Source organism: Leptosomus discolor, chromosome 15 (genome assembly GCF_034619465.1).
Source record: "Leptosomus discolor isolate bLepDis1 chromosome 15, bLepDis1.hap2, whole genome shotgun sequence".
Lineage (NCBI taxonomy): Eukaryota > Metazoa > Chordata > Aves > Leptosomiformes > Leptosomidae > Leptosomus > Leptosomus discolor.
In genome coordinates this window covers 11,254,096-11,278,564 of record NC_141405.1, presented here as the reverse complement: position 1 = coordinate 11,278,564, position 24,469 = coordinate 11,254,096, and the positions used below count along the sequence as shown (strand labels likewise).

Here is a 24,469-nt window from a genome sequence, read left to right as displayed (position 1 = left end):
TGATGCTGACCTGAACCGTCCCTGCTCAGAGACCTGGAGGGGTAAGCACGGTCCTGCCAGCTGCTGCCTGGCTGCTGTCTTTGGGGAGCTGCTGGTCACATCACAGGAGCATCTTAGGACAGAGGCAGAAAGATGAGCACGCACCAGCACTACACAGGGAGCTCTGAGCTCCGTTCCTGGCCCTGGCATGAACTCTGGTGCAGCCTTACCTCACCAGCACAGGTACATCTGCCACGCAGACAGCCCAGCGAGCTCAGAGCCTCTCTCAGCAGCATGAATTAGCCCACAAACCTGCTACAGGGCACCACGGAGACCTTCAGTGGGACGGCCGTGCAAGCAGACTGGTGGAGCGCAGCCCAGCTCTAACCCGCAAAAATGCCAAACAGCAGAAGCAACTGAGTTATTCTGACTTTTATTTCATTGCTTCTTAGTCCACACAGTCGGTATAAAATCAGAAAAGCAAAGCAAAAAAAAAAAAAAAAAAAGAACCAAAAAAAAAACCCAAAACAAAACAAAAACAACAACAGCAACACAGTGTCTGGAGTCCTCAGAAGGCAGCCTGGTGTCTGCGCAGGTGCCTGTTCAATTCATGGCCAGACACATCGCTGACACACAGACAGAGGACAGAGATCTCGCTCCGGCAGCAGAGACCGACAGGGCTCCACCCAGAGCTGTTTCTGTTCCTCTTGACCACGGCAGGGGGAAAAAGGAACCTCAGTTATAAATGCTTTATTAAAAATAATAGTAAGAGCAGTCTAAGTACAAAAGCAGTTATAGCTCATTTATATTACACAGAATTATTTCTCATTTCTAGCTTTGTTGTTTACCTCAAGATTGTTAACTGAACTTCCAGTGAATAAGGTTAAATGGCTAGCAATATAAGGAATGGTAAATAGATAGCACCATTTCATATATCTGGTATTGGATTTCATAGATATACTGGGTTTGCTTCTTTCTCATCGGTAGATTAGCTCCACGGCAAGGATAAAGCACGTTTCACCGTCAGGAGCATCAGTGCCCTGGCGGCTCGGCACGGCACGGCACAGCTCGGCACACACCCCAGCCCCACCGGCACGGGCACCCGGAGCATCCCCAGAGCCTGCGCGGGCAGAGGACAGCCCATGCCGGATCGCAATTCAACCTAAGTGATTTAAAAGCCCAAATTCCCAGCGGGTGTGGTGGCAAGGCAATGGGACTTAGGCACATAAGTCATTTAGGCACTTGGGGCAATCAAACCCTTTGCTCCGAAATCCTTCAAACCTTTCGGAAGCATCTCCCGTCAGATCTGGACGTGCACTTCGGTTACCAGGATCACAGCATGTGGCAGGAGTGGGGACCAACCCTCCAGCTGACGTAAACAGGCGTAACTCTGATTTACACCAGCCTAAAACCAGTCAGAGCTGGGGTTTTCTGACGGTTCAATACAGGCTGGGCTGGGGAAGGAGAGTTCAGGTCAAGGAGGATTTTACATGAGAGAAAAATCACTGCGCTCTTATTACACTGTTAGGAGTAATAGTTCCTTAGGCACTTGCTTTAGGCTTTAAAACATAGCGTATGGTCAACAAAAGCAAACAATACTATGTACATATATGTAAAAAGTGTTATAAATAGGTTTTTTTTAAACCATAGATACTATATACATCTTCAATTAACAAGTAACCCTTTGAGTGTTTCCTTTTGGGGTCGGTTGGGTTTGGTTTTGGTTTTGGTGGGAGGGTTTATTCCTTTTCTTTTTTTTTGTTTTTCCTTTTTTTTTTTTTTTTTTGGTTAATTTTCTTTTCCGTTTTCTCGTCTATTTTCCCCCGCCTCCATCTCCTCCGTGGACGTCATGAGTGCCCTTGTCACGCCATGCCACCTCCCGCAGCATCACTCGCGCTTCCGTAGGATTACGTAGATGATGCCGCTGGCGAGGGCCAGGGGGAAGGCCAGCCACGCCAGGATATAGGCGAAGCCGTAGGAGGTGTTTTCCGAGGCTTGGTGCCAGTCCGTGTGCCTCACTGTGAAGATGGCCGCGCCGCTCATCACGCAGAGCCCTGCCGGGGAAGCACACGGGGGAAGGGGTTAGCGGTGCCACGCATGGAGCAGTTCCCTGATGGACACCCAGAGCCGGGGAGGATAATACCCAACTCCAGCATGGGAAATTTATTATTGCCCCCTTGTGTCCTGTCTCCCGGAAAACTACAGTATGATTTGGGGGATGTGATGTGGGGGAGTGGGGATAGCTCTGCCAGGCTCCGGGCAAGCAAAGCTGGAGCATTGCCTGGGCTAACCCAGCAGCTCCAGGCTGCTGCTCCGGACCAGCCCCACTCCCCTGGGTGGCTTATTTAAAACCCAGACTACAGCCTGAACTGCTCTACCAGAGGTGCTGCAAGAGGTCAGACACAAACCTCATTTCTTTTAAAGGGGAAAAGCTTCTTTATCACCTGCCCAGGCAAGTGCAGCTGGGGGCCAAGGATGCTCTGGCCGGGCAGGTCTGTGCCCTGAGATCCCCCGTCCTCCTCTGGGGCTGTGCAAGGAGCTCAGCTGCAAACCCTGCTCTCTGCAAGCCCTGCTGTGCCCGTGCCTCGGCCCTCTTCCCCGGCTCCCGGCATCCACCCTTGCCAGCCACGGGGCCAGCGCAGGTCCCCGAGGGCTGCCTGGCCGGGCCCAGCTCCGGTAGGCAGCGTTTAAGCTTTGTTGCAAAAACAACCCATTGGGGACTGCCCAGAGCTAACACAAAGCCACCTCTATTTCTGCCCAAAAACAAGCTCTTTCAGTCAATCCCAGCAGTTCTATTATACAGTCGTGGGGCTGTTGTCAGAGCTGAGTTCCAAATCCCCTGCACGGACCTCGGGACCACCTACATTTAACCACCATGATATTTGAGCTGTAATTCCACTTGACACTGCTCCTTTGTTCTGGGAAAGTGCAGAAGTGGGAATACGTTTCATTAACACGCCGCTGGTGCAGTTTCCATTCTCTAAGCACGAGAGCCAACTCCCACTGCCCCGGCCCATGCAAAGAGAGCACAACAATTGTCTGCCACTGCTGGTGGGACAGAGAACAGGCATGTGGCCATGCTGGTCACCTACAGACAGCAGAAAATACAGTGGCAATTGTCCCCATGAGGAGTTTGGCAAAACGGAGATGACAGTTACGACTGCACTTCTGCAGCATCTGCACTAGTTTTGGCCTGGAGAACATGCTCGGGAAGTGAAGGATAGCTGCATTCAGCTGCTTGCACCAATGCAAGCAATAATGCATCATCACTTTAGAGCCTGATTTTAAGAACACACTCGAGTCTTGCTTTGACAGGCCGGGAGGGCAAATGCTACCTAAAATCTGTTCCTGCAGGTTTGTGCATGCTGCCCCAGCCCTGCAGATGAACCAGGATCGGTGCTGGTGCATGCTCAAGGTCAGCTCTCCAACACAGGTTTTTACAAAAAGCTGTGGGATATGTGGAAGGCATAGCCTTGAGACTGAGCCTTCCCTCTCCACCCCATGGGGACAGCTGCTCTAGGATAGGAGGGATGAGAGAAAAGGGATAAAAGTGATGCTGAGGATGAAGAAAGTGATGGAAAAGTTGGGTCAAATCCTGAAAGGCCCAAACCAATGTCTCTCCCATGCTGGGCTTTACACAGCCATGAGAAGTGTGTGGATGTGATGGACCCACCAAGGATGGAGGGGAGCTGTCGAGGGCCTTTTGATGCCATTGTGACAGCTGAAATCCCATGATATTCAGCTAGACTTTGGGGCATGTTTCCAAGCAGTGGAAGGTGCTGGGGTTGCACCCCGCCCTGCCGCTGCACAACAGCCCCAGCTGACTTTCTGCATCTCTTCTTGACCCTACCTCCACTCCCCAGTTCCCCTGAGCCACAGGTAAAGTCATAGTGGAGACCCAGGCCCTGCCCTCCACCCTGGCTTTCAGGACACTGCTGCCTGGCTCTGCCACCCAACAGCACCCAGTGGTCCTGCCCCTGGCACTCGCTGGTTCAGGTCCAGCATTGCCGTTGGACAGGCTCCAAAACTGGAGACCCTCAGCTTTGCCAAGCTGCATCGCCCCGGGAGGAGGTGCAGGGTGACGGAGGGCTTCAGGAAGAGCTTTCTCATCTCCTCTGAGAAGGAGGGAGGTCCCCTCCAGCTCTGCTGGAGTGAAGAACTCGAGTGGGTAAGTCTCTGGCAGACCTGCAGCAGGGCTTTGCGGTGCCAGGGTTTTGCAAGGCATGGATGAACACCTAGAAGCCTGAAGGCCACAGGAATTTCCTCCATTGGCTTCAGACAACGGTAGCTTTCCACAGCAAGCTGCAAGGAGACTACATCAGGTTCAGCTCCTTTGACCAGAACCATCCGTACCTCCAGGTGGGATCTCCTAGCAGCACTGGCGCAGCCACGTCCTGTTTCCTACCAACAACCCTGAAATTTCAGCCACAAAGACCACAGCTACCCTGAGCCCCCTCCTCCAGCCCTGGCTGGGGAGAACAGCAAGGATGGCCACCAGTGTGTGGGCACTGCATGGTCCACCTGGACCCAGACCTCTGCTTACGGGTCTCCCAGGCCATGGGGAAGCTTCAGGGGGATCAGGTCACACTTTTCCTGTCCTTCATACTGGTTGGGGATACATTTGACCTGTGCCTCAAGCCCAAAGAGGAAAGAGACGGTAGGTCTATGGCCTGACCTTGCATCCCTTAAGACACCCAGCAGAGCATGGACAGGAGGGTGGCAATCCCATTTTCTCTTCCTCTGAGAATGCGAATTCACCAGCAATCACTCAGGAGAGAGAAACCTTCTGCTCCCAGATCTATTAGACAAGCTTTCAGGCAGATAATTGCATTATTAATGTCCATTTCCCCTCCTTGTCTCCATGGCCGTAATGGGTTTCTATATGTCTGTCTTCCCAGAGATGGTGAACTGATCTGAACTCATCTCCTGCGTTACGGCCAAGCAGATACACTTATAATAGGTTTTGTGCCACACTCGCTAATAAAGTTTAGCTCTAAAGTTTTTCAGGGTTTGTGAAGGCCAGTCACTTAGAGGATGCTCAGAAGCCTTGTCTAAATTCAGTGGGTGAGTTTTTCCACTGATTTAGTGGCAGGACCTAGGGTGGCTTTTAGTTTAATATCTAAAGCTCTAGCAAACTATTAGTCGCCTTCCCAGACAGTCTGTCATAACTTAGCCAGAACCTCATTGCACAACTTAATTTTTCTACTCTGAATGCTTGAAAATCGTCTCCACTGGTTTCATACGTGGAAACGTAAATGGAGCCAGTGGCTTTCCAGCATCTATATTTGGAGAACTGCAACATAGGATGTGAACCATGGCTCATTTCCAGTGCTGAGTTCTTTAAGAGTTAAAAATAGTAGCTCACAGTTCAAAGTCAGCTGGCTGACCCTGCACGCTCCAGCGGCTCTTTGCTGATGTGGAAAGCACCAGGCCCCCTTATGGCAAGTTTATAAATAATCATCAGATCCTCTTTCGCCAAAAGCGGATCGTCACTATTTCCCCCACCCGGCAGTTGCGGAAGCCTCGCCCAGCCTGGCGAAGGTGGGTCCCAGAGCCACTGCAGCCACCCTGGACCCTCAGTACCCCACCCTGAGCCATGGGAAGAGCAGGCAGAGCCCTCAGTCCGGCAGCCCCCGTGCCCTGCCTGCCTCACTGCCTGGGACCACTGGTATAGCTCTGCCTCCAGGTCGGCGGGTCTAGCCCCCTGCCCCTCTGAAACCTTGCTGGCCAGGGCAGCAACCCTCTTGCACCTCCCATGATGCAAAGGCAGAAGAGCTTGGATGCATAACATGCCCTGACAGCCACACCACACCCCGGGACATGCGAGACCTCAACAGACCCAAATTATTCATCCCCTTTTCCCTTCACTGAGCCATGCAAGAGCCAGTTTGGCAGCCCTCCTGCTTCTGTACCCACGATCAAGCTTGTTTCCACCAGTACCCTCTCCTCCGCCTGAAAGCCCTTTTCCCGACGGTGACAGCCCCATCGATCAGCCCCCACTTACCGGCGAGGATTTGGAAGATTCCAGTAACGTAAAACCGCCCGCCCTTGGTGAGCGTGAACAGCTGGCAAAAGAACAGGAACAGGGACAAGACGCTGAAGATGATGGAGAGGATCATCATCGCTTGGACAGACTGCAGCCATTCTGGGGAAGGAAAGACAGACGGAAACCTCAGTGCGGGTACCTCAGAGAGCGAGCCCCCACCACAGCCCGTGGCCTTGGCATCATCCCCCGTGCCACCATCCCATCCCTGGTTCCCAGGGAGTTTCTCAACAGCTGGGGGATGAGGCCACGTCCAGTGCTGCAGCAGCTGGCGAGGTCCTCAGCACGGGCACGATGCTGCCTGGGATTTCGGATGACGTGTGCACGGACCAGCATGCTGGGGTAAGATGAATCGCAGGGCCACGCACTTTCTCAGGGAGTATTTATAATAAAATACGAGCAGAGATATTAGTCCCCATCTGAAGCCTTCAGAAATCAAGACAAAGCCTCTCCCTGCAGCTTCATGTCAGGCCCTGGGAGTTCAGCTGCACTAGAAACACAAAAGCAATGTGCAACAGGCCGTGAGCCACTGAGCTGGCCAAGCTCAGAGGTAAAATAAATACACAGCGAGTGAAAATACCCTCTGCCCTTGCGGAGTCAAACCTTTTGGAAAAAGCGTTCCCCCGCTGCCAAATGCAGCTGCCACCCAGAGCAGAGCAGTTAAACCAGCCCCTGCATGAGTCACTGCCCAGCTATTTCCAGGCTTCGTGGGTGTGTAACTCCCCTCGTAAAAAAACAAAACAAAACATAACTGTAAACAAAACATAAATAAACAGGCAAAATGCCGCTCCATCGCATGAGCTGCTGCAGCTTGACAGAACAAGGCAGTGTCTCACAGCACTGGGACAGGGCCATGCTCACAAATACCTCTGCCTTTCCTTATAAAGTTTGAGATCAAAATGAGTATTTGCAGCCTTCCTCGAGAGTTCTTTAAGGATGCATCACCGATTAATTCACCATGAAAGCCAGACAGGACTTGGTACAAGTAAACTGAGGCACAAACCACCCAGTGAAAGGCAGAAAACTCATGCTTTGGGCTGGACCCTCAGAAAGTGAAGAAATAGGCAGCACTGAAGTCTCAGTCCCAGTCCCATGTTCCTGCCATAGTTTTACTCCCACCAGCTTCACTCCCCCAGCTGCACGCTGCAAGAAATGGCTTTCTGCAGCAAATAGCTGAAACATAGCAAAACTTCCAAATAAAGCTCCGCTTCAGCTTAGCAACCTTTAATACTTGGTGCAGCAAATGAGGCCGTTTGGGACTGCCCGGAGCAGCGTCTGCTCCCAGGGAAGCGATCGCGATTCCCTGCCAAATCCTCACAAGCTGCACTCGTGCTGGTGAGAGCACAATTTGAACTGGAGAGTTGAGGTACAGCCTTCAGCTGGGACAGCAACGATGATCCAGGCAACAATGATCCACGCCTGAGCCCTTCCAGCAAATCCATGCCTGCAGGGAACATCCTGTGCAATTTAGTAACGTCTGGCGTGTTTGACTTTGGACCATTAACTCTACTTCTTGTCTCTGCATCTTGCCTCCAGCCGTTCACGCCATGGAGCAAATTCAGGCCCTGCTCACCAAAGCAGACTGAAACCACCCAGAGCGGCCTCTGCTCCTTGCAGACAGCTTTTCCTTCCCCGCCTTTTCACGCTTCCCATGCCAACCTGCTCTGCAGCATTAACGGGCCCTGCTGAAGAGCTGCTGCGCTTCACTCATTTCACTGCTGCCAGGTTTACATCGATGTGCACCGTTCTGTTCTCCCTTAGGAAGAAGCAGCTATCACTGCTGTCACTTCCAGGAAATCCCAGCATGGTCTTCACACTGATGTGCACACAAAATGTCCCACGTATTTCATCTGTCTCCGGTAGCCAGGCAGGGAAACCCCCCTGCCTCGACCATACCTGACCCTTCAGCTCTGGCCACGCTCAACCAGTGAGCAACAGAGGGGGTGATGCAGCTGAAGCGCTGCTAAAAATCAAGTCATAAAGCATTGCTCAGGTGGGGGCAGAGAAGTACAGTTAGAGGATGTCCAGCTGCTGAATCGCAATCTCCTGCCACGCTTCAGCACAGAAAGGCCTCCCATCCCAGGTCTGGGAAGTTGAGCTTTCATCTCATGCCTTCCCAAGCCCTAAAGCCGTGTCTGTCTGAGCCAAAACCTGTCCAGCCCCAAGCCTTGCAGTTTGCTCCAGTACCCAGGAAGCCAAATCTTTTGTGATTTCAAAGGCCATGGGATCCGGCCCAGAGAGGAGTCCTTTCTGCTCAGAGGTGGATGCTCCAACTGCCAGTTATTTTAGGAGCAGGCTGTCTAGACGGAAAGCTGAGCTGCCCTTTTAATTGCATCCGCCTCTTCGTGCCTTTTTTTTTTGGTTTTGAATACAAATGATTTATACGGGCTTTGCAAAATCTCATTGCAATAAAGAGCCGTGTCAGAGGAACATAAAGGCAGGCACTGAGAGAAAGGGAAAAGCCCACCGTGACCGGAGGGGTTTCGGCAGCTGGCCGCACTGCCCTGCTGCAGGCAGAGAGCAGCAGTCCTGCAAGCTCGTGAGCAGGGAAATCAGGAGATGGTCCCACAGACCAGAGCTCCTGGCCTGCTCACATCCAGCTGTTTGCTGACTTTTATGGGCCTCCTTTGTAAAAACAAGGGGCAGGATCCCCAGCTCATGACTCAGAGACACACAAGTGCAAGCTGCTATACTGCCATTAAGTCCAAGCCCAACTGCCCAGAGACTTTATCTGTATTACAATGGCTAATTGCCTTTAATTAATTTGAAAACACCAGTATAACTGCAGATAGGATTGCTACCTCCTCAACCCCACATGCTTTTAACCCCTTTGCTATTAGCGCTGTGTCCTACCTATAGGCTTTTAAAAATAAAGCGAGTTTCCCACAGGGAGGCCTGGGCCCTGTGAGCCGTACCATGGGGCTGTCAGCACTGCTTACTCCCAGACTGTTATTTGTGGTTTCCCCTGCGCAACGAGTCCATTATTCCATTTTTCTCCTGCGTCTCTTCAGCTCCGTGTTTGTATCTTTGTTCTTCAGGAGGAGGAAGAAAAGGAAGCAGAGTGGAAAGGACAGATAACACCCTGCACGCCACTTCCGGAGAGGACCCCTTGGGAGTGTTTTTAGAGCCCTTTCAGGCAGTCAGAAACAAAATAAGAAGTTTTTACAAAACAAATTTGAACACTTTGCTAAGCTCTGCAAGCCCTGACGTACTCGTGCCACCACTTGTAACAGCAGGGAAAAGACTTCACCCCTGGGATGCTGAAAACCACATCTCACTGCCCTAAAGTCTAATGTGAAAGAAAGAAATTTAGAGCAGCAATCGAAACCTAGGGCAGAAATTGAAACCTAGAGCAGAAATTGCAGCTGAACCCCCTGGAAAGCCAATAGCTAACCCAACCCCTTCCAGCAAAGCCCCAGCCCCGCTTGCAGGGAGGTTTTATACCTGGACGAGGGGTGCAGCTGAGCAGGATTGACAGGGCAGGCAGAAACATGCCCTCAGCCAGGAGCAGAGGTCCTTAAAGGACAGGCATTGGCTCCCCAGGGTTTAATTCACTGCTCTGTTGTAGATGCCCTATCATCTTTCAACCTAGCCAAAGAGAAAGAATAAAGTGCAAACTGAAAAGAAAGTTATTTGGGCAATCACCTTATACACTCACTGTAAGACATCACTAAATTAGTGCTATGCATTAAAAACACCCGTATGCTGTGACCTGCAGCTGATGGCAATGTTTTGCACGTAGAGCTTGCCCTTTGCAAACTGCATATGCACTTCTGGGGAAGAAAACATGCACTAAGGAGGTAACTGTAGCATATAACATCTACAAAACTAGAGGGAGGGGAAATTCATGACCCCATCTGCATGGTAAAACCTGCTCCTTCAATGCTGCAAACTAAATGTCAGCAGGGTCAGGAACAGCAGGCACATCTACTGGCACAAAGGCACCACCCCATGTCTGCCAGGAAAGGACGTCTTTTCTGAGCAGTTTTTCCAAAGCAGACTCTTGGGCTTCAAGTTCTGATCAAGAACCTGAGCCCAGCTTTCATCCTTGCCCGTGAAGCGGACCGGTCACATCACAAGCACGGGGGCTCGCAATGGCTTTAAATCTTGATATTCAAACACTCCTTAAGAGGGTTAAAAAGGGGTGAACTGAAGCTGCAGAAATATTAGCTCAATTGCATCATTCTTCTGGGGCTGAACTTCAGACCGCTGCCCCTTGGCAGCTCGCTGTAGCAACCCAGAAAGGCAGAACAGCTCAGCTACCTGCAGTGCTACTCCTGAGCAGCACAGACCCCCCCGCCACCACCCACAGCCCACTGCTCAGAGTGAACATCTCTCCTGTTGAGAACAGCATCATGGCTTGTCAGCTACATCCAGCAGAGCCGCTAAGCTCTCCTAGGAGAAAAGGGCTCCATGACACTGCAACTCTCTTCTGCTTCAGTCCCAGACCTCCCACCAGCATGAGGTCAAACTTTCCCTGGCTGCACTCTGGGCTGCTGGATGCTCAAGCTGGGAAAAGCAGGTTTTTCACCTAACAGTTGCTCCTTTCCTGTCTTCCTGTGTCCACTCCCTGGAGAGGACCGTAGGGTGCTGGATTGATGTATTCCCGGAAATCCCACCAGGAAAGGGAGATTTTAAAGAGCTCCCAAGGTATTTGTAAGAGCCAGGGGATGAGCTGATGGGAAACACTGGGGCTGCAGAGGCAGTGAATGAACACGGTGCTGCAATTCCTGCCCAAGACTTCCTGGTCCTCTTCTGTAGCTCCCTTCAGAAGGAGATGAAACCCTCAAGGCCCTCTTTTCTCTTGTCCTCTTTTCCTCTCGATTGCCCTTCCTTTCGCCTTCTCCTCGAAACTCCATCCGAGAACTCCCTGAGGCCAGGAGGTCTGTAGCTCTCCAGAGCTCCCACATTCAGACATCCCATCAGACCATCAAAGCTCACATCCCAAAGAGGCAACTGCCAGCTCTGCCGGGGCAGCAGAAAGCTGCTAGCACCATGAAAAACACCTTCCAACAGTTCCACAATGCCCAAGCCAGCTCTTCTTCAAGACCCTTGGCGTGGTGGCTCCAACCTTCTTTTGGCTTATGTGTGAGAGCAAGCTGAGGTAGTCTATACATCATTTCAGGCTCAGGTCCTCCAATGGGCTTAGGTACCAGCTCCCACTGATTTCAAGTCCAGGCACCAGGAGCAGGGGTGGGGAGCAGCGGCGCCCTGACCCACAGGCATGTTGCAGGATACAGTCAGCCAAGAGTCTCATCAAGGCCAAAAACCTGTTGGATTAAGAGTTTCCCAGTGCTGCACTCTACAGAGGACTCCCCCACGCATTCTTCTGGTTTTTCAGTCACAGTTTGCCCATAGGTTTGCTTTCTTCCTCCCTTTTGCTCCTCTCCTACGGGCCAAAGCCCCCCACCCAGCAGGGAAGGCTGACTGAACCCCTCCTTACACAGAAATAGGGGAGCCAAAGAGCTCTGGAGCAGCCAAGAGCAGGGAAAACAGCACTGGTTCCCTACCTCTCCTCATCAGATGCTCTTTGTAAGAAGAACAAGCAACAACAAAAACCTGGTTTTAAGCAGAGGAAATCCCTTTCATATCACAGGCAATAGGGCTATGGCAGAAATTGGTCTGAAATACAAAATATTCTCCTGGAATACTCCACAGTTTATTTTAGGCAACTAAGGGGCAAGCTACAGTCACCCGCAAGCAGAGCAGGGTTCAACCCTGTCCGAGTTAAGCCAATGTCATCTATCATTAATGACAAAGCTGGCATCCCGGACCCATGAACTGCTGAGGTTAAACGCTGGCTCTTTGCTACTCTGCTGCAAACTGCAGAGACCCTGAAGGACCAGAGATGGCCCCAAATCAGGGTATCTGGACACGTGGCCCATAAGCTGAACAGGGCCTGCTGATGGTGGCTAGAACCTCAAGTACAAAGGCTGTCCGCGATCACACAAACAGGCTACACGTTATTTACTGCATGGCTTCACTACAACAGATTCAGCAGCCTTAAATACGGGTAATTTCTTGTTAGTTTGCAGCTGCCCAGCAGAAATAAAGCAAAAGGCTGCAACAGCGCTGTGCCCGCAGACTCAGCAAGATGCACAGTGTAAGGGCAAACAGTAACTTTGGCATTCAATAAAAAGCTGACACCATGGTTTAGATCTTTGATTCTTTAAATTTTTGAACTTCTAATTTACAGGGGTGACTGGGCTATCGCCTCCATCTCACTCTCCTGCTCTAGAAGTGTCCCCTTAGCAGTGACAATCTCTCCAAGTCTTGATCCAGTTGGTGCAGTCTTAGTTCTTCCAGCAGGCTGGAGGGGAATTTGCCCCAGTCTCTTTTTGTTCAGATATTTTATACTCACTATCAAGAATAGAATTAGACATTGAGGAACCATTTCCCTCGGTGCAAGGCTTCAACGCAGCCTTGCGACACCGTTTTCAGCCACAAAAAAGGATGCCAGCAAGCTAAATGGCACCTCCATCTCTCTGTACCTTTTCTATGTCATGTGAGTCCAGCATTGCTGAAAGAAAGAGTTTGAAAGGATAAGGGCAGCAAAGCCACTCGGGGGGGGGGGGCTGACAGAGCAAAAGCAATGGGTTCAGATGTTTCAGGTATGCTTTTTAAAATGGAGAAGAAGCAGTGCAATTCCTCAGCTGAGGGGTCAGGGCACCGATGCCCCTGCCTCGCGCCAGGGACGACGATTTTTTCTGCCTCCCTCAGTGCAAAGAAAATGCATTTGAAGCACCAGCAGTGCTGCTTAGGCTCCTGTCTGCCAGAGCAAAGGGGCTCTGGAAGAGGGAAGGTCATGGCAATCCCCCGGTGCATGGCAGTGCCTGCCCCATCGATGGGAGGTCCAGCCCAGCCCATCCAGGCAGTCCAGGGCAGATCTATGCTCTGGGTGACCCACCTGGGCTTTGCTTGTGGCCATCCCATCAGCAGATCATCAGCATCATACAGCTCACAGCACTTAGTAATCACGCGGATTGGCAGCCTGCGCATTTCCCAAGGTTTGGGGTTTTCTTTTCACTTTAAAAAAGCCAAAAACCACCAGCCTGCCTGTGAACAAGCCAGTCATGCAAAAGCCACAGAGCAGCAACAGGAGAAATGGTAAGAAGACAACCAGAAAAATGTCTCCTGACATTACAGAAGGAGGTAGGGAGCTCCACGGAGGTCCCCACTGCTTCCCTGTATCCGGCATTCCCACTAAAATCAGAGGAAGAGCAGTAGAAAGTAGCAGAACAAAATCTTCTTGCCTGCATAAAAAGTTCAGTTGTGGAGAGAAAAGGCCATTTTTGGAGGAAAAAAATATTGCAGTCTGGAAATTTGGGGTGGAATCTACCCAAGGGCACTTGAGCTGCTCAGGTCCGGCCGCGTGCCCTGTGTCTGCAGCAGGATCGCACAGCTGGGGGCTGGCGCACAGCCGTGCCGACGCACAATTCTGGGATTCAGAGCTGAATTCTTGAGATAAGTCTTTTCCAGGAATGTCTGACAGCGCAAACGAAGCAAAGATTGCAACATTTTTTCCATAGTTCTCGGCCTCTTGAAAAAAAAAGTCATTATCTAACAAGCAAAGGCAGAAATCAAAGCAACAAGCAGGCAGTTGTAAAAGGTGAAGAAGTGGGCATCTGCCCCCGACCTGGCGTTTCCTCCTCCCTCCCATCGCTTGCTCCCGTCAGGACCGCTCAGCCCTCCCACACGCAGGGGGTTCAAGCCGTGCCAAGAGGAATTTGGGAGGTGGGAGCTCAGCTTCCATTGAGGACAGCTCCATCCTGTGCCCAAGGTCTGCTAAGGTCCTGGAGAGCCACAGTCCAACAGTCCTCCTGCGGTCAACCCTTGGGTCGTTTTGCTGCTTATTCCGTCCCCATGGGATAATCTATAAGGTTAGGAGCACGGCCCCAAACCTGCCTCAGCGTTAAAAACAAGCAAACCTTGCTGGCACCTGGTTTTAGCAAGTTCAGCTTCTCATTGGGCATCCACATAACGGTCGCCTAAACAAAAGGGTCCCTGTGCAGCAGTACAGCGGGCGAGAAGAGGCTCATCCAGAGTCCATGAGGAGCATCTCAGCACAACAAACCCACCACTCCGGTGCCACAGCAAAACCCTGCAAAGCCCCCATCCGTGCTGAAACCGCGAGACTCAATCCTACCTAATCCCACATATTCTGAGTACCGAGCACCACTCCTTTCCAAGAAGAGAGGAAGAAATAACTTCACTACAGTGGCCACTGCGAAGGCCAGAAGAAAAACTGCCTCTACTTAAAGACCAAGTTCTGTCAAAATTCCCGAACGAGGATTTCTTGTTCCTAGCCCAGAGCAGACCTTGGCACGCCGTGATTAACCGTTAAGCGCCGTCCTTGGCACAGGCACAGAGGAACAAATTCTTAAGGCTTTCCACAAGGCAGCGTAGCATGCACAGCCTGTGTTTTGAAAGAGATTTAAATGAGAACAGTTTGCCGTATTTGGTATAGGATCATTTATATTTTTGAAAGTAAGCATATTCCTAGCAAAGAGAGTTTGAGGAGTGTAACAAGGACCAGGCAGGAGACAAGCATGAGCCTCAGAGGTGGCTCTGCCACAGCATCCTTTCCCCGTGTCCCTGAATCGCTCCGAATAGTGGCCGACTGCAGCTCCCCTGGCAGCGCAGGGGCGGTGGGACCAAAGGGCTCAGAATCAGGCAGCGAGGAGGTGCAGGGGTACACTGGAAAGGATGCTCCATGGTATTTTTATTCCATTTTTACCAAAAGATTTTAAAAGCCTTGCGTAAGCCTAGGAAATATCTTTTGATTTTGTGCTCCTACAGCACCGGTGAGCTCTGGATCCTACATCCAGGGTTCCACCAGATGAAGGCTCGTCCTCAGCAGCACTGCTCCCACACCCCTGCTGTGGGGTGGATGGGGCAGAAGCTTTTGCCCAAGCAAAACCCCCTTCTGCTGATGCCACAGCAGAGCCTTCATATAAGAGCTGGCAGGGAGCTCTTGAAGACTTGAGCACAGTGCATCTCTTCTCAAAGAGCAGCCCACTGGGGCACCTTATCCACCAAACTCAGCTGCTCAACGACATTTTGAGCAGGGCCAACCTGTCTATAACTCCTTTAATCATAAAAAACTCATCGCTGGAAAGGATCCAGAGAGAAGTCCCGCTCTTTGAGCAGCTTCTGGGAACAGGGCAATATAGACTCGCAACACCCAGCAGGACAGTCAGACGTGGAGGAAACCATCCCAACTGCATTTCAGACAAGCCCCTCTCAACCCTGACAACTCCCCTGCCACACAGCAACCATCCAGAAAAAGTAGTGCAGGTTTGAAAAGCAAAAGATTTGGGAAGGCTTTACAGCCCTCGGCTCTGGGACTCTGGGGGGGCAATCGTTGCCTTTTATTTCCAAGCGCAAGGTCAGCAGTTTCGGAGCACGCATGAATGGCCATGAAGCAGCTTGCCTACGCTGCAGATAGCCGGCACCAGCCAACTGCTGATGAGGGACATGGCTCCAGAAGGCTCCTCGGCTGGGATGGAATCCAGCCACTTCCCAGCCGGCCCGGACACCACCAGGCGTCAGCAGAGACCCGCGGCGATGGCTTCGCTCCCACCAAAACCAGAGCCTGGGCCCATGCAGGGAAACATGCTGCTGCGTTCAGCCCCGGGAAAAAAAGATGGAGAGTAAGCATCAGCACCCACCTCTCTACGCAGGGTAAGCATGGGTGTTTGCTCCCAGCAAACCCATTTAGGGTGACCTGAATCTCCAAACACCTCTGGCAGTCTCCCATCCCTGCCAGACCCTCTGAAAGCCTTCAGTGCTCTCAGCGTGACCGTTCCCTCCTTGCTAAGACCACGTGGCATCAGTTTGCTCCTACGCCAGGACCAAGTTTCCGGCACAGTGTGACTGTGCTCCCAGTGACATCGGTGTGATTCACAGCTGGTTTCACTGGGGCTTACACTGGGAGAATCTGTTTCCAGGGGAAAGCAAAAACCCAAGCTAACTGAAAACAAATGCTGGACACAGCACGGCTGGCATTAGCTCTGTCTTCTGGGGAAACGGAGGCACAGGCTTGCCTGACTCCCTAAGCACGTGTTTGTTTAGTGTTACTGGTACCACTGGGTGCCCTGGAAACTCTGCGTCACGGCAAGCACTCCTCCCCTGCTGACCTCAGCAAAAAGCTCGCCCAGTGATGCCGCCCAGCATGACATCAGCTTCCACCCAGCTTAGTCCAGATGTGTTCAGCCACCCCAGCTGTGCAGGTGCCACCGGGGCCGTTTCAGCAGCGGGACGAAGAAAGGCCCAAGCGCTCAGCGCATCTCACGTGTGGTGCTCAGCAGCGAACCACAGGGCAAGGAGTGTGCCCAAAAACTCAGCCTGTCACAGCAGCAAAAAGCAGGGCAGGTCTCTAGATAGGGGACAGGGTGTCCTCCACACACAGGCTGTCCTTGGAGCACCACGGGCATCTTTAAAACACTCTCGCAACCAGAGCAAGAGGGAGGCATGGCAAAAACTCCCAGCACTGCAACAGCTGCCCAGCAAACCCCGCTCCAAGGGCTGCCCCACGTTTGTACACCCAAGTGTAATCGAAATGGGCTAAAAGCCAGAGACCACCACAAAGCAGTTGAGCCGGTCACCTCTGCTGCAGTGGAGTGTGCCGAACACCCTGCCACAGCGTTGCTGGAGGGCAGCAGGGCAGAGCAACGGGCTGGTACCCAGGGTAAGCCCCGTCACAACTTCATATCGGATCAAGATGGGATTGATATCAAGGGATCGATAAGGTGGTGGGGGGAGCCATCCCCCCCACTGCTGGGCCAGCCCTGTGTCCCCCCATCAGGAGATCATGAACGTGGTGGAGCCCTGCCCCTCCATCTGGGGACAGAGCAGAGGAGGAAAGGGGAAGGGGTGGGAAGGAACAACTTCAGGGGGGTGCAGGGAAAAGCAAGAGGGAATCACAAAAAACCTGCGAAGGCAAATGCCCCTCAATTTCCTAAGTCCAGGGAGGAGAACAAAAGCGAGGGGCAGCAGCACCCCTGACAGCTGGGGAGCACTCACCGTTCGTGGACGACGTCAGGCAGTGGAAGACGCTACCAGAGGTGCAGTTCTGCCAGAGGTCCGCCGTGTGCCCACCGTTCACCAGCCATTGCTGCAAAGAGACGCAGCCCCGTGAGCAGGGCCCCGGCAGCAGACAGCCGCATGCCCCCCGCAAGGCTTCGGCACCGAAACGACCCGGTGCGTACCGGCACACATGTGCCCGGCCAGGCGCTCCCAGGTACATGCTTTTCTTTAGAAAGGGGTTTGGAAAGCAAATACTGGTATTTGCTTTTAGCCGCTTTCACCTCAACGGCAGAAAAACAGCAGCTCTTTATTCTCTTTAAACATGGACCAAGTCCCGTGGGGGACACGCACTTCCCTCCCTCTACTGTCCTCGCCTCATGCCTGGCCGGGCTATTTGAATGCTTCCACGTGATTTCTAACGACTCGGAAGATTTTTGTAACGTCTTCTACTACTATTACCACCCAAAAACAAAAGGAAAAAAAAAAAATATGGGAAAGAAGAACCTGGTGAAGTAAGCCTGGAACTCATCTGCGCCACAAAACAGCTGCCTTAAAACCAAGTCAAACCTCTTCTTCCTAAGTAGATGATGTGTTAGCTGGGCTCTAGACCGAGAACGGTGCTGGGAACCCTCTGTGCAGCACCCAGCCCTCAGCCTTCCCACTGCTTGCAAGGCTTAAGCTTTGAAAATCGCTTATCTGGGTTATAGGAGATCGCAGCCCCAAGGGAGCACAGCTGGAGAGCAAACTGCTGGTGCTGGGGAGCCAGTGCCCAAACCAGCCCCGTTTCAAGGGCGTTTGCTCAGACTGGCTCTATTGGTCCTGCGGGCTGAAGCCCATTAGCAGGTGGAGCTCCTTTTCGAAAGGGGATTGCAGTGTCACCCTATGGAGGGTAGTTGGGGTGCTCTGAGGCTGCTGCCTGATGTGAACCAGCGTGGGGACAATGAGGAGATGGGCTTCAACAGCACTCTCCTCTGTACTAACGTGGATGCCCTGAGCACCTGCTGCAGCACACAACCGAGCGACCCACCAGTTACACCTGCCAGCGCTAACACAGAGAGTGCAAAATGCTCCCACTGTGAGTAAGACCAGCAAACAGCGAGTAAAGGTTTGCTGCTAAGAGCTAGGCTGGAAAATAAACCACAAATAAAAAAACCACCTTCTGGTCTTGCTGCCACCCCGCCAGCTCCTCCCTGCCTTGCCAGTACCCCGGTGCCGGGGGAAATTCCGTACTTACGCTAACGATGGTGGAGACGAAGAGGAGCACCAGCACGGTGACGTGGAGCACGATGATCCCCAGCAGCAAAAGCAGCATCTTGGCGGTGCTGGAGGGCAGAACTGGAGGGGGAGAGGGATGCAGCTGAGCCTGTGTCCGTGTGCGGGCAAGGACCGGCCCCGAGGGCAGCAGGAGGCGCCCGGCTCCGGGGGATGCTCGGGCAGGGATCGGCTCCCGGGCTCCTTCCCTCGGGCCCCGCCGACCGAGCTGGGAGGGGGGGGGTTCCGAGCCCTCTGCCCGGACCCACTCCCGGATACCCCCGGGAGGTCCTCCGAGCCCTCCCGCCGAGCCTGCTCCCGCAAGCCCTCTCACCGAGGGGGCTTCCCGGTCCCCCACCCCCGGGGACGCCCCGAGGGGGCTCCCCCAGCCCCTCTCCTCCGAGGGGAGGGGACTCCAATCTCTCTCTCCGAGGGGAGTGTGCTCCTCGGCACCCCCAGGGGAGGGGTCTATCTCAGCACTTCTCAGCCAAGGGGCTACCCCGGTCCCTTTTCGCTGGGGGGGGGGGTGTGTGGGGGGGTGGGTATCCTCCTGCTCACCTACCCATGGGACCACCGGGGATGACTCTGTCGGCCTCTCTTCCCAAGGGAGGCTTTCCCTGGCCCATCTCCCCTGGCGACCCCCGGGGAGGGGAACGTCTGACTGGGCCGATCTCACCCGATGGGGCCGCCTCGGCCCCTCTACTCCGGGGGTCTCCTCGGCCCATCTCCCCTCGGCACCTCCAGCAGAGGCTCTCTTGGACCCTCTTGCCCCCCCGGAGGGGGCTCTCCCCAGCCCATCTCCCCTCGGGACTCTCGGAGAGGGAAGGAGGGGTTGCCCTGACCCCCTCTCCCCAGAGGGCCCCCGGAGCGGAGGGGCTCTCCCACTCCCTCTCCCCTGTGGACCCCCGGGGGGTCTCTCCCACCCCTTTTCCCCTCGGAGTGGCTCTTTCCCTTCCTTCCCCCCCCAGGAGCCGCCCCTCGCCGTCCCCCTCCCCAGCCCCGATGGCGGAGCGGGCCGGGCCGGGCCGTACTCACGTCGCGGCGGAGCTGAGGGGCGCTGGGCGGCGGGAGCGGAGCGGGCGGCGGGAGCGGAGCGGGCGGCGGGAACGGGCGGCGGGAGCGGGCGGCGGCGCTGTCAAGTTTCCCCTTTAACCGGGGCCACCGCCCCGCTTGCGTCTGCGGGACGGGGAGGGCCCTGCGCCGCCGCCCGCCGCTCCTCCTATAAACGCGGCAGAGCCCCGGCCCCAGCCCCGGCCCGTCTCCCCCCGAGCCCCCGGCGGGAGTCACTCACTGCCCCATCCCCATCCTGCTGGGCAGCGGGGAGAGGTTTTTTTTTCGGGGTCACCCTACAGCCTGGGCTGTTTCCCCACCCTCATTGCTTCCCAGCGAGGACTCCCCGGTGCGGGGACCCCCCCGTGGAGGGCAGGGGGGCGCGGCACGGCGGGGTGCGGGGCTGTAGGAAGCCGGGGCGAGCCCTGGGCGGGATGCGGCCCGTGGCTGGGGCATGGAAGTAACTCCTGAGGGGGTTGGGGGGGGGGGGGGAAGCTGGCGGGGAGCTCCCCTCTTCCCGGGCTGCGTGGGGAAGGGGGCACCGTCAGCAGCGAGGCTGCAGGGAGGACAGAGCTCTGCTGCATCAGGCGGCTCCCCTCACCCCGGCGGAGGCGGTTTGGGCAGCCCCGGAGAGGGCTCCACGGGGTGGGATTTGGGGAATGAGCGTCGGGCAGTGCCGGAGCCGAGGGGAATGTCGCCTCTGATGCCCGCGGCGTGGCTGCGTTCCCGGGCAGGGACACCTTCACAATCTGCTCCTGCGGTGGCCATGGGATTCTGGCTCTTAGGCTGGAGGTTTTTAGCACTTGGAAGCTGAATTCTGTGGAAATGAGCAACTCTTCACTAAGGGGAGGGTGAGATTTATCCAAAACGCTGGAGGGCTTAGGTGCTTGGAGAGGAAGGGGTGGCTGCACTCCGGCACAGCAGCCTTCGCTCATTCCTCAGCCACAGCTAATCCGTTGAGAGAAATCTCACCTTCCAGCTCCCCCCCGCCCCGATGCTCCCTGCAGGAGACCTGTGCGCTCCTGGGTGTCCTGAGCACCAGCACCAACCTCCCCATCACCTCTCCCCTCTAGCTCCAAACTAGTCCTGCTTTGTTGCGGAGATGAGGGAATTCGGCATCCAGCCACCAAAACTGTAAATCTTGGGAGAAAAGAGGGAGAGAAGCGTGCTTGGCTCCTTCCTCCTGGCAAGCACAGCCGTGTTCCCTGCAGCACGGGCTCTGGCTCCTCTGCACTCCTGTAAGTGGTCCTGCCGCACGCACTCACCAGCAAGTGGGAGTTCAGAGTGCTCTGTGGGGGTGGGGGGGGGACGTGGGCCAGGGGCTGAAACAAGGTCCCCAGCCTCACACCGTGCTCAGGCCCCCATTTCAGTACGTGCCTGCACACCCCACCGCGATGCCACCAAGCCAAACTCTGCTCCAGCAGCCCCGGCACTGCCTCCTGCATGTCTGTCCAGCCTGGTTCCAAAGGATGCAATTTGCCTTCCCCTCTGAAAAATACCCACCCATTTCTCTGCTGCTGCCACCCCCCCGCCCCCCGTGCCTTGGGACGCTGCTGTAGCAGGCCGCTGCACGTGCCGTCGGGAGCTGGTGCCATCCGTGACTGCAAGCCCCAGAGGACCAAAACATCTGGACCTCCATCAGTACATTCCTCGTTAATGAGGCTATTTTGGACTGTCTTGCCTCTGTGAGTTGGGCGCCTGCGCTGCTTTCAGAGCAGAAGGAGCTGCCACGCTCTGGGCTGTGCAAACACAGAGCGAGAAGGGTCTTGTCCCCAAGGGCTGCGATCTAGCCTGCCGTTAGAGGCGATCTTCTGATTCGGGTTTGTAGGTCTGTGATCTGGGCTGCTGTGTCTCTGGACAAATTATCTGACCCGTTCCCCAAAAGCAGAGCGGGGAGATGCACAGTGGTGAAAGGCAGGCGGGAGGCGTGGGGGTCACATAACTGCACCCGAGCTCCTCCGTGAAGGTGGGAGAGCAAAACCACCTCGGCTCCAGTTCTGAAAAGGGTGCCAAAAGCAGCTTTTTAAGCACCAGAGAAATATCTGAAACTCAAATCAGGGAAAAGAGTAGCCTGCGGGTAACAAAGCCTATTTTGGCTGAGAGTTGTGGATTAGAAACTGTGGAGGAAACCCAGGGAGAAGAGCACATCACTCCCGTGCTCCTCAGACACTTCTTTTCTTGGAAAGGTGCATCAACTTAACAGAGCAGGGCCTTGGAAAAACATCTGCTGAGCACGTGCTCTCATGGCAGCTCTCGAGACAGGGGGCCGTGCTGCTCCAGGGAGCTCACGTGAGAGCACTGCAGGGAAAGCAGGAGGTGCCGGATGGCGACTGTCCGGGCCAGGAGAGGAGAAAGTGAGGATGGCCACAGCAGAGCCCTTGGGGTTTTGCTGGAGAGACGTCACTGCCGCCCGACCCGGCACAGGCCAGGGAATTGCACAGTGCTCCCCATCAAGGGGCTTGAAAGCTGCCCAGCTGCCCCAGCTCAGCCTCCATACGAGTGTGGCTGGCAGTGGTCATCACCGCCTAAATAAAAGCAGGCGCCACGATAAATTTGAAAAATGTTTTGTGTACAAACAAGATTTGCCACAGGCTGTGCTGAGAATACTGTAAGATTGACAGGTTGTGTAAACACTGGGTAAAAAAATGTGGATTTCTCACTTTGAATCTATTCCGTGGGATAACTTAAAACTCTTACAATGCTTCAGCTTGAATTTCTAGAATAAAATAATGATAATTCAGGAGGGAAAGTGGGGTTTATATCACTTTAGCTCAGATGCTAGTCTGACAAGGCAGTGGTGGACTTTGATGACTTTGCTGAGAAGGGTCTAAGCCTCATTTACCTGTGTCTGCAGCATCACCTGAACCAGCCCATCACGGGCTCTGCCACCATCGGTCCAGCATACACTACACCATCCCCTTCCCCGGGCCAGGTGAGTGAAACCACGCTTCAAAAAAGCATTTTCAAACTACACAAAAAGACAAGATTTTCTTGGGGATGAACTTGTTTAACCCCAAGTCTTTGCTCTGTCATCACAATTTTAGGGATTTCCTTCCTCTTCCCTACCCTGTTGATTCAGACCACTAGCAACGGAGGATTTGAAATGCAAAGGGGAAGGGGCAGAAACCTGCATTGCCATCAGCGAGCCCGCAGCTCACGTGGGGCTGGGGACAGAACAACGGGGAAAAAAATCCTCGTTTCAGACAACTGTGCGACTAGGGAAGTAAGGAGAGCAATATATGGCTTGACTCACATTTTATGGAGAACCTATAATGCTCCTCCAAACAAACAAACAAACAAATAAAAATATATAAAAATACACACACCCAGAGAGAAAATAACTACTAAATAAGTATTTCCAGCTGAAGGGCTGGGGGAATGCTCTCCACTTTGAGAGCTGGCCCCCAGCTGGCAGCGAGAGCAGGGCTCAGAGGGCTGCCAGGCTCTTGCCCTTTCCCCAGCACACGGAGGGATGTGCACCGAGCGCGGCTGGGTCTCAGCCAGGCGGCCGGGGAGGAGGCAGACGCATGCCCCAGGAAGGGGTGCCGCTGCGGGTTACTGAGCCTCACGGCTACCACGCAGCAGGGCTGTGAGAGGAATGGGCCTTTTCTCCAGCGTAAAACGCCGTTTGGATCAAAATGCACTGAAAGAGTGGTCTTGGACCTTTTCTGATAAAACTGGTGGAATGGCTATCTGAAAAGCCATTTCAAGCAGAAGAAAAACAGAAGGGGAGACATTTAACTTCAGCAAACTTCTAAAACAAGAGGTCTAATACATCTTGGAGACATTGACTTACTTTTCCTGCCATTTCTTTTCCACCAAACCAAGAAAAATTTCTAAAATATTTTAGTCCTGTCTGCGTTCATGCCCAAAACCCGACTTCATCCAACTTTTTACTTTCGACTCTAAGCCAGTTGTCGTCACTGATAGAGTCAGACTGAAAGCACTGGAGAAAAGCCCACTGGCTTCAACGAAACCAACATTCACCCACTGACTCCAAAACCAAAAAAATCCCAACCAAGCTTCCTGGCGGGGACATGACTGTGTCAGAACATATTCAGATACTTTCAGAAATTGTGATTCGCGCTCATCTCCTGCATGCTGACAGCATATAAGAGGAGCCAACCCGCTGTGATCTCCTGTGTTGAACCTACAGAGGACACAGATCTAAAACAGCTTTGAGCCACATTTTTGTCCGAGCTATTGAGTTTTACACTTTTGGCTTCAGCGGTCCAAGGCCTGAGCCCTTTTTTAATCTCCTCCAGGGTGCCAAAAGCGGCTGCCGATGCCCCGAGGGTGATGATACTCCATCCCCTGCAGCTCCCCACTGAGGGACACAGTGGATGCTGCAAGTCTGCACGGGCTCGAAGAACAACTGGAACAAGACCCTGTGAAACAAATCCATCGGGGGATATTAAATTCAAGGACAGCCCTGTCAGCTCAGGAAGTCCTTGAGATACTAATTGCTGGAAGCTGGGAAAGTAGACTGGGAAAGTATCACAGGGTGCTTGCCTTGCTCTGGTGCTTTTATCTAAGCGTCTCCTGTTGGCTCTGTCAGAGGCTGAATCTGGAGCTTGCTGGACTTTGATCTGAGCCAGCACAGCCATTTCTATGGTCCTATACTGCCAAAATTTTCCTCAGAATTTTGCCAGTTTTCTCTCTCTTTTTTTTTTTTTTTTTTTTTTTTTTTTAATAATAGCAATGAGTTTGGGTTTTTTTTTCTGACTGCTGATGCCGTTTTGGGAAGTCTCTTTCCCTCGAGCATAATAATCTGCATTAGTTATGCAATACACTGTTAACATGGTTTTTGGCAAGCATTCATTTCACCCAAATTCCTATCAGAATTCTGCAGGACATTCAATGATTTTTCCCTTCTTGGACAACAGAGCACCCAAGCCTCTTTTCTAAATAGCCTCTTGATGGACTGGCCTCAACTGTTCAACTGGGTCCTGGACCGACATGAAGCTTCCCTTGCATGAAGCAACGCTGTCCTGATTTTATTAATTTATTTTCTTTCCTCCAGTCAGTAAACAATTAGTTTACAAACCCAGCTTTGCAGGGTTTGTTGGAATGATGCAGGAGGGTGGGAATATAGCTGTGGGATGCAAAGGAATTTCC

The 24,469-nt window shown here is 53.4% G+C and overlaps 1 protein-coding gene across 1 annotated transcript; it reads right to left on the bottom strand.

The window, feature by feature from the left end:
- Positions 1–662: 662 nt before the first annotated feature.
- On the bottom strand, positions 663–19,374 carry PMP22 (peripheral myelin protein 22). Its single transcript, XM_086473685.1, has 5 exons — positions 19,337–19,374; positions 18,285–18,385; positions 17,048–17,138; positions 5,984–6,124; positions 663–2,033 (listed from the first exon to the last, which is right to left on the bottom strand). Exons 2-5 carry the CDS (start codon positions 18,360–18,362, stop codon positions 1,867–1,869), a joined length of 477 nt encoding a protein of 158 aa, XP_086329811.1. The 5' UTR covers positions 18,363–18,385; positions 19,337–19,374; the 3' UTR covers positions 663–1,866.
- Positions 19,375–24,469: the final 5,095 nt, after the last annotated feature.

Excerpts from the sequence above, each read along its gene's own strand:
- PMP22 (XM_086473685.1), bottom strand. The coding sequence starts at position 18,362 with ATGCTGCTTTTGCTGCTGGGGATCATCGTGCTCCACGTCACCGTGCTG. Across the intron at positions 17,139-18,284 it reads TCGTCTCCACCATCGTTAGC|CAATGGCTGGTGAACGGTGG; the intron begins GTAAGTACGGAA and ends GTCTCTTTGCAG. Across the intron at positions 6,125-17,047 it reads CCTGACGTCGTCCACGAACG|AATGGCTGCAGTCTGTCCAA; the intron begins GTGAGTGCTCCC and ends TTCCTTCCCCAG.